This window comes from Osmerus mordax, chromosome 1 (assembly GCF_038355195.1).
Source record: "Osmerus mordax isolate fOsmMor3 chromosome 1, fOsmMor3.pri, whole genome shotgun sequence".
In the NCBI taxonomy this organism is placed as follows: domain Eukaryota; kingdom Metazoa; phylum Chordata; class Actinopteri; order Osmeriformes; family Osmeridae; genus Osmerus; species Osmerus mordax.
In genome coordinates, this window is record NC_090050.1 from 17,691,925 (window position 1) to 17,702,056 (window position 10,132).

Below are 10,132 nucleotides of genomic sequence, written 5' to 3' on the forward strand. Positions count from 1 at the left end.
ACCACGGTGCCACACAAGGAGTCCTATTCTTTGATGGGATTTCATATTACGTTTTTCATAATCAATGGTAATCTCCTTCACTCTGGCAGAACCAAATAAGCTAAATTGGTCGACCATTTAGTCATTGAGCCATAAGTTCAAATGGTGTCAGCTTCATGTGTGGTCCAGAAAGCAGAATAAGTTCAATATTAGATAAGTGTTTGTGAACAATAGTTGAGTCTCAAGATATGTGTGACCCATATACTGTTGGAGACTGGAAATATGTTTAATGTATGCCCATTCTTTACTTATCATTTGTATTTCTTATTCAATAGGCCATTAATGACTTCTATCTTGTGCCATCCTAACTGGGCATTGATGTATGACCATTATATAATATGAAGGAAAAGTATGCAATACCATCCTATTATATTTATCCCATTTTTCATTTTTCATTTTAGTAATCAAATGCTAATGGACGGGTTTCCCAGATTCGTTAAGAAGCTCTTAATGCTAAGAGCTTCTTAGGAGCGTTCTAAGAATACTCTAGAACGTTCTTAGAACACTCCTAAGAAGCTCTGGGCCGGGTTTCCCAGATTCATTAAGAAGCTCTTAACGCTAAGAGCTTCTTAAGAACGTTCTAAGAGCGTTCTAAGAGCATTCTAGAGCGCTCTTAGAACGTTTAAGAAGCTCTTAGCGTTAAGAGCTTCTTAACGAATCTGGGAAACCCGGCCAATACCAATACATACCCAGAATTCAGCACTTTGTTCTTCCATGTAAACACAACGTATTATTCTTATCAAAATGTCCAATAAATACCTACTTTTAGCAGAACCATCTCTTGATAGGAGAAGAGGGCTTGTTATGAGCCTGCTTATGTGCAAGATAACATTTCAGAGGTCACTATTTATCTTGTAGAATTAATGATGACTAAGGGTTCTACATTAAGTGACCAATTGACCATGGCTTAATATTGTTGGTGATCTTTGGTACATATCAACACCTCTTTCCGGAAAGGTTATTTAATCTTTGCTGTCAGATGGACTATTAACCCCTCATTCTCCTACATCTATGTGACCTATATGATTATCTTGCAGTTTCATAAATGTCTGTCTTAGTTCAAGGCTTGTAAACACTAGCTTGGCATTGGAGGGGTGCCATGGAGTATATAGAACTCCCATCACAAAGAAAACCCAGAACATTACTTACAATTAAAGATTACTTACAATTTAAATCTGTTATCCCACAATAAACTCCTCCCAGTGACAACACATCCAACCATATAACCTACAATTTGATAATATACAGTTGAACATGATCATCCAGGTCATAGCAGATAACTATATTTACATATGCCTTTGAGAAGAGAACCTGTTCATTTCAGACAATTACTATCAATTTCAGTGAAATAGGACTTTAAAGCTACATTCTGACAACCCTCTATCAGTTCTTTAGGCAACAACACGACATATCTGGTCGTGCAGGCCTTCTCGGATAGTCTTTTTTGATGCAAATTCTCTGAAAAGCAGAGACATCTAAGAATTAAGGTTGTCTATGTTTACCACATGAAACATGGAAGCAAACTGATTCCGAGTACACAATATTACTTCATTGCGCACACATTACGCCTTGGAAAGGTTCCATACTACTGAGGAAAATAAATTGGGTCAGGATTTTCTCTCTCGAGCAAAGACCAGGAAGGCCCACTCAGCAAAATTGGTCTACTCCTATTGCTTGTTTGACTTGTCAAAATCTTATGCTGGTTTATGGTCAAAGGAGGCACATAAATAGTTCTAAATACGCTCAAAAAGTACAGCCCTATGCAAAGGAAAATAGTCACAAAAAACTTTTATAATGGCTGATATGGGTATATGGCTGTACATTAATACCTTTTGTTGAAAATGTGGTATATTTAATGATAGCACACATTAAACAAAAATTGTATTGGCGTTATCAATTATCATTCATTCATATCTCTGATATAACAGTTTATCAGCCAACAGACTCGCAACTTATTTACTCTCCACGTGCGCTCTTTTGGGTTGGTCTTACTTGAGCAAACTGATTGGACACACCTTCGAAATAGTCCACGCCTACATCGCGCCAAACTCACCACGGGGCGGGGGTTACTTAAAGATAATGCTGTGATTGGCGTAGAATATGAAAATGGACAACTTTAGCCTACGGGGTTCGTGAGACTTGTACAATGATCACGAAACGTGCATTATAAAAACAGTGTCTTTATGAAAGATGAGCACCGACATCCGACAGACTTGCCTCCGACAATCAGTCTATGCTAATAGCCAAGAAGATGCTGCAGCAAGCACTGAAAGCGTCCGGTCGGAGTGCGTCTCCTCTGATAAAGTGTATGGAGAGGTGGGCTGAGATTGCAGCCGGCAAAAAGAAAACTAATGCAGACCCGGTGAAAACTTTAAGGGAGATGCCCGGACCCTCGATCGGCAACTTTGCATGGGACCTCTTCGCCAAACGGGGATTATCTCGGCTTCACCAACTGCAGGTAAAATAGGAATTGTCAACAACAAATTCATCATATTTCCCCTTTCACGAAGTTCTGACACACAGAGGATGACTTATTTCCCAGTGTTCATGGATTGCATATAACTCGTATTAACCTAGAATGTACCGCAAGCTTAAGTACACCAGAAAGTGTGTACAATGACCAATGTCACAAGGCTTTACTTACACTGTGCTATTCAACCAAAGACAAGTACTCTGAAATGATAAGGAAAGCTCCAACCTCCATGTTCAGCATGTGTTATATTGATTGATTCATTGATTAGTTGCATTTAGTTACATAACATTGCTTCAACTAAAGGACTTTTAGATTACATTAGTTTTTTCATTGATTGATTCATTGATTAGTTGCATTTAGTTACATAACATTGCTTCAACTAAAGGACTTTTAGATTACATTAGTTTTTTCTGCTATAGCACCACACATAAAACCAGGAGGGGTTTAAATACATTAAACCTGAAGGCTTATTTCCATTTTCTTACCTCAACAGTTGATCCCTCAACCCTTGTGCTGCCTTCGGGTCACATGACCCAAAGGTTCATAACGAACCATCGTTGTGTTTACCCAATTTTACCCAATACAAAAACAAATGAAAATAATTTTCTTTTAACCTTCGCAATGTGGGGGGTCTGAGACAGCCCAACGGTTAAAAGAAAATGCTTCACTTTGTTTTTGTATGCGGTAAAGTTGTCGCAATACGACGGTGGGTCACAATGACTGATGGGTCAGAATGACCCGAAGATAACACAAGGGTTAAGCTGTTTAACAGCTTAACCCTTGTGTTATCATCTGCCTGTCAGTAGATTGGGTTTCCTACTTCAATGACATGTTAATTTATTTATCAATAAAGACATCAATAATAATCTTAAACATATATAAAATAATACAAACAATTAATTACAAGTATACAACATATTCAATTGGAAAAAAGAACAGGCATGTCTTTTTCCTTACTAATTAATACATTATGTTGTTTTTCTGTTTTCAGTTGGAAAGTGTGCAGCGCTATGGGCCAATGTGGAAGGCTAGTTTTGGGCCCATCTTTACAGTGCATGTTGCTGAGCCAGGGATCATAGAGCAGGTGTTAAGGCAGGAGGGGCAGCACCCCATGCGCTCTGACCTCTCCTCCTGGAAAGACTACAGGCAACTCAGAGGACATGGCTACGGCCTCTTGACTTCGTAAGTTGTCTCCACTCCACTGCTCCACACCTTTCTTCTACTCATCAATTCTTCCCCTGTCTGGGTCTGTCAGTGCCAAATGGTGAAGATTTTACAAAGGCTTGAAATTGGAATTCAAACTTACGATCCTACAATTATTCATTTGCTTACTGTATGCACCAATTGGTTTTGAGTTCACATGGCTAATACATGTTTTGAGTGGTCACAGCATAAACTATGCTGTAGATTCACTTGAAAAGTGGCCAATTCCATCTTTTATTATTCAAAAGTGACTGATTCATCTAAGTCTCTTGAATTATATGTCCACACAGTGAGGGGGAGGAGTGGCAAGCAGTGCGGAGTCTCCTGGGAAAGCACATGCTGCGGCCACGGGCAGTGGAATCTTACGATGGAACCCTGAACAACGTTGTCAGTGACCTCATTGCCAAGCTCCGTCTGCGCCGACGCCAAGATCCCAGAGGTCTTGTTACTGACATTGCAAGCGAGTTCTACCGCTTCGGCCTAGAGGGTAAGACATAACACAGTCTGGATTGAGTCCGATTGAATCTGTAGTAGCGGCGAGCGTAAACCTGATGAGACTGTTTCCTCTCACCTTCTCATCTTTATCTCTGTGTGTCTTTAGGAATTTCCTCAGTGCTGTTTGAGTCCAGGATCGGTTGCCTGGATCCTGTTGTTCCCACAGAGACAGAGCGTTTCATCCAGTCAATCAACACTATGTTTGTCATGACGCTTCTCACCATGGCGATGCCTAGTTGGTTACACCAGCTGTTCCCCAAGCCCTGGGACACCTTCTGTCAGTGCTGGGACTACATGTTCCAATTTGGTAAGATGCCATTTTGGATAGCGTCATGCATAGTCTAAATTGACTATGTTTGTACTTGCTTTGTTTTTTTTTTTACTGAAATATAATTCCCAGACACTTTGTTGTAAAAAGCATAGAGCGGGAGATAAACATTAACCAATGAGTGAGAAATTCCCATTAATAACTCTCGGCTTGGTGGTAGTCTGCCATAATCTGGAAAAACACACTGTTTGTGTCACCCCCCCCCCCCCCCCCCCCCCCCCAGCCTTGGTCCTGCCCTGTGCCCCAGCCTTGGTCCTGCCCTGGCCCCAGCCTCGGTCCTGCCCTGTGCCCCAGCCTCGGTCCTGCCCTGTGCCCCAGCCTCGGTCCTGCCCTGTACCCCAGCCTCGTTCTTGCCCTGTGCCCCAGCCTCGGTCCTGCCCTGTGCCCCAGCCTCGTTCCTGCCCTGTGCCACAGCCTCGGTCCTGCCCTATGCCCCAGCCTCGGTCCTGCCCTGTGCCCCGGCCACCGCCTCCTCCGCCAGAGGACGTCTGGCCACCTCCTCCTCCGCCAGAGGACGTCTGGCCACCTCCTCCTCCGCCCGAGGACTTCTGGCCGCCGCCTCCGCCCGAGGACTCCTGGCCACAGCCTGCCGCCGTGCCCGCGCTCCCGGGCGCCCCCTCGTCCGCGCTCCCGGGCGCCCCCTCGTCCGCGCTCCCGGGCGCCCCCTCGTCCGCGCTCCCGGGCGCCCCCTCGTCCGCGCTCCCGGGCGCCCCCTCGTCCGCGCTCCCGGGCGCCCCCTCGTCCACGCTCCCGGGCGCCCCCTTGGTTCTGTGTATTTAGGTTTCTGTTTTGTGTCCAGTCTTTGTCTTGTCCTTACCATACCTGTCCGTGTGAGTACCCTATCTGTTCCCGTTTTTGAGAAATGAAACCCTTGTTTCTGCCATGACTGCCGACTCCCCTGCGTTTGGGTCCAACCCCACCTCACGTCGTGACAGTTTGTTGCGGTTCACAGTCTGGTGACTGTCATTCAGCCTGCTTTCAGAGCGTGTTGCTGAACTGTATTTTTGAAAATTGAATTATATATATATATATATATATATATATATATATAGATATCAATCACCAATCAGCATGTTTCAGCATTCTCATCTACTACTCCAGTGCTGACACATATATTGCCCTTATGGTTTTATAATGCTTTTGCAGGTCAAGTAGGCACAAGGCTATGTGGGCCACTCATTACCAATAATCCCTGTTTTAATCTGACAAGCATTCTGTTTTTTTCAGTTAATCTTTAAGGACCCCCTTGGGATCTGTCTGGATTCTTACCCTGACCCTTGACCTCTGTCCTTCCAGCTAAAGGTCATATTGACCAGCGTCTTAAGGAGGAGGCAGAAAAGCTGGCTCGAGGAGAGGAGGTGAAGGGACGCTACCTTACTTACTTCCTGTCTCGAACAGGGCTACCTATGAAGGCTATCTACAGTAACATCACAGAGCTTCTCTTGGCCGGGGTAGATACGGTAAGAAAAAGTTTGCTTTCTTGATACATTTAGTAGACGCTCTTATCCAGAGCGACTTACATTAAGTACAGGGACATTCCCCCGAGGCAAGTAGGGTGAAGTGCCTTGCCCAAAGACACAACGTCATTTGTCACTGCCGGGGAATCGAACTGGCAACCTTCAGATTACTAGCCCGCTTCCCTAACCGCTCAGCCACTTGACTCCCACACTTTCACCTAAAGATTTATTAGGTAGGGACCGGGCGCTTAAGAGTGCCCGGTCCCAACACAAGCTCTTCTCCTGTCTGGCCCCCCAATGGTGGATTCAACTCCCCACCTCCATCAGGGACACTGACTGTCTCCCCACCTTCAAGAAAAGGCTCAAGACAAATTGTTCCGGGAGTGCAACGGCACTTAAGAATGCTTAGCTGGACCTGATGTTAGTTTCCTCCAGGATCACAATGACTCGTATTGAGAGACTTGTTGCTCTTGTTGGTTAGTTGTAATGGTTTCAAATTCTTGTACTCGCTGTGAAATATTTTACTGTTGATTGTTTTTTTCTACAGGTACACTCTTGCACTCTTGTGGGGAGTTTCATGTTGTTCAATTGTAACTTGTTTAACTGCATGCTCTTATGGTTCTTCCCTTTGGCTGCTCGCAATGTTTGGGGCTATCTCGTTGTTACGATCAGGGACCTATGCTCTTTTGTAAAGCTCTCTCTTGGAAGTTGCTTTGGATAAAAGCGTCTGCTAAATGTATAAATGTAAATTAAACCATTTCTTTTTTTTTTTCTTTTTTTATAGTTAATTACAGTAAAAAATAATATATAATAGTAAGTTAATTACATTGCCCCTCATACTTTTTATCTTTACATCATCATAAGCAGGAATCTTCACAGTTAGGTAATCTGCAGCTTTCCTGGGGAGGAGATATTACAGGAATGACCCCTGACCTACTGTTCTGTTGTGCCCATGTGTCTGTCATTGTGTCCTCAGATCTCCAGCAGCATGTCATGGTCACTGTATGAGCTCTCCCGTCATCCTGATGTCCAGACCACTCTCAGGGAGGAGGTGCTGACTGTGCTGGCAGGTCGGAGCATACCTGGGGCTGCAGATGTGGCCCGCATGCCTCTCATGAAAGCAGTGGTCAAGGAGGTGCTAAGGTAAATATAATGACATTGAATAGATAGGTTTACATCTGACGTTTTAATACTGAATGGTCTTTGCGTGTTAAGAAGGGGAGTCATTCACATTCAGTCCTTGTGGATAAAGACTGTTGTGTTTGAACACAACATCAACTACAACAAAACTCATTCAGTTAATCAATCAGCCAATTCAATGATCTGTTATGTGATCATTTATTCAGACTTTATCCTGTGATTCCTGCCAATGCGAGAGTCATTACAGAGAAAGATATCCAGGTTGGCGGTTACAACATCCCTAAAAATGTAAATATTTATCTAATGTCAAATACTATTCTCCTATAACATGTGTATCATGTTCAGTTCACCATTGCATAAAATATGCTATTTGGATGATTAATTTCCCATCAAGCAATAACATATACATTGGAATTAGCCTTAAATTGATATATCAGTTTAATTCCTTCATCACTGATTTCATGACTGTCTCATCTAGACACTGATCACGCTGTGCCACTTTGCAACATCCCGGGACCCTGCAGTGTTCCCAAACCCAGATGCTTTCCAACCCCAGCGCTGGCTAAACCGGGATGAGGGGCATCACCCTTATGCCTCTTTGCCGTTTGGCGTGGGAAAACGCAGCTGCATTGGCCGCCGTATTGCTGAGCTTGAACTCTACCTGGCACTGGCACGGGTGAGCAGACACAACCTTCCTTAATACCTTCATTGATTACATAAAGTCATTTGTTTACATCCTTACTCTTCTTTTTAGATTCTGATCCAGTTTGATATAAAGCCAGACCCAGATGGTGGTGCAGTGAAACCTATGACACGGACACTGCTGGTTCCAGAGAGAGACATCAACCTGCAGTTTATTGAGCGATGACCCATCAACTGTTGAGTTTTGTGACCGTAGTTAAGAACCCCATTTTTCTCAGTCGGACAGCAGTAGAGGAAGGGGGAATTTATTGGAGCTGTGAGCATGTTAGATCACAGTACACCATGAACAATGTAGCTTGGACCAGAGCACAACTACAGCCCCCTCTGCCAGAAGACAAGGTCCATGGCTCTCCAGATGCAGGGTTCAGACACAAGGCTCAGGCCTGATTTAAGACTAAGTTGATTCAGCGTAAAGCAGCAGATATTAAAGGAAATGTAGAAATGTATTTCCATGCAACATTAAGTTCTTAACATGCAAGCAATGTACTTTTATGCTCTGGTTTCTACAACGGTGAATTATAGTATTTATCTCTGAGTAGTAGGTCAATTTTTAATTAGCAGTACTGAATGGCCACTTTTTTTGCACAAATAGACTAGAAGTAAAGGCACGTATGTCTTGAAACTTTACAGGTCAAAATGCATACAACTTTAAACTTGAAAATGCATCAAGATCAAATACTGGCCATGACATTGGAAGGTATTTGTCCTACTATATGGTTGTTGTTTTCTTCTCGGTTAAGTTGAAGCCCTTATTTTCTATTTAGACTTTTTAAATATAGTAAATCATTCCTTAGCTGAAAATCAGTCCAAAGCATGCATGAACAAGTGTTATCTAAATAGCAGATGTTATCATAGCTCATTGTGTCCTTAAAGATTACCTATATCATGGTCAAAAGGTGCATGAAAGGTGCTTTGCAAGAAAGGCAGCTAGTAAGAATATCCCTTGCTGGTTATGCTTACTGTTCTCATATGTGTTTAACCTGTGTTACTGTTAGTTTAGTTTTTTATGAAAATTATGAATTTATATATGAAATGTGCTCATGTTTATTTGTGAATTGTTCTGTCTGTATGATAAAATCTTCAAATTGCCTGTTACAGTACATTTCTTTATCCTTGTTCTTTATTCCTGTTCATTTACATTTTGAGATCACAGATAAACCTTTTTCACATCTACACTAGGTCTTCTAACCGATTTCTAGTTGCAGTTGACCTTCATATGGACCAATATTTAGACATGCAGTCTGGTGATTCTGAGAAACACACTACTGAGTATCACTGTACTCATGGACAAGTCCATGGGGACGTCGTGCTACAGTGCATCTGTTTAGGTCAATAGCTTGCAACACCAAACTGCTCCATAACCATCTTAAATTCTGTCACAATTGACCCACATTGGTTTTTACAAATGTTAGGACTGACAAGAGTTATGCAGTTGGTAATTCACACAACTAATGCATTTCAAGACAATATTAATTTCAAAATTTCAATTCGACTTTTTTAGTATAGTAGTATATAGATAATAAAATAATTGTATAATAAATTTGGCATTAAGCATGCAGTACATGAACATCAAGCTAAATGTTGTTTTACTGTCACAAATTTGTTAATACAGTCTGTCCATTGCATAGTGTAAGTTAGAGTAAGAATTATATTCTTTGATTTATATACTTACTGTAAGTCGCTCTGGATAAGAGCGTCTGCTAAATGACTAAATGTAAATGTAAATATTCGGCTGTTGTGTCATTGCTTGCTCCTTTTCACCACTATATGGATTAACTCTGCAGGATATGTGCTAGACAGCAGTTGGGAGGCAGGGCTGGAACTGATCAAAAATGTTAACAGTGAGCCAGAGAGGGTACAATTTTGGAGGAAATTGTAAGGTGTTGCCTTTTAAATTGGTATTACTATATCACCTCCAAACCTATTGTTTAAACTAATATCAAACATTCAGACATTTGGAGAAAACACTATGTATGTACTTCTAGAATCTAGAAGATCCTCTGACCTGGTTTAAAATATCTGTAAATCTGCACCATTTATTGGTAAATCGGGATGCATTATTAATAAGCTGTTTGTTCTTATGCTTACTTACACATAACGTCAAGCCACTTACGACTTTTGAATCTTATCTAGTGATAGAGCCTACCAAGTAAAGTTTATACAATGAAACACATTTAACATACAATGTTATGCAGTCATCAGCAGGTGTGTTGCGCTCCAGGCCTGTCAGTGGCACTGTTTTGCGTAGCTCATCTAGCCATGGCATGTTTTACGGGGATGAGGAAGATTTACGTC

At 42.1% G+C, this 10,132-nt stretch overlaps 1 protein-coding gene across 1 annotated transcript; it reads left to right on the forward strand.

The window, feature by feature from the left end:
* The first annotated feature begins 2,272 nt into the window (after positions 1–2,272).
* Positions 2,273–8,003, forward strand: cyp27b1 (cytochrome P450, family 27, subfamily B, polypeptide 1). Its single transcript, XM_067240118.1, has 9 exons — positions 2,273–2,497; positions 3,504–3,694; positions 4,006–4,202; positions 4,317–4,517; positions 5,835–5,998; positions 6,972–7,138; positions 7,342–7,423; positions 7,614–7,811; positions 7,890–8,003. Exons 1-9 carry the CDS (start codon positions 2,273–2,275, stop codon positions 8,001–8,003), a joined length of 1,539 nt encoding a protein of 512 aa, XP_067096219.1.
* The last annotated feature ends 2,129 nt before the right edge of the window (positions 8,004–10,132 follow it).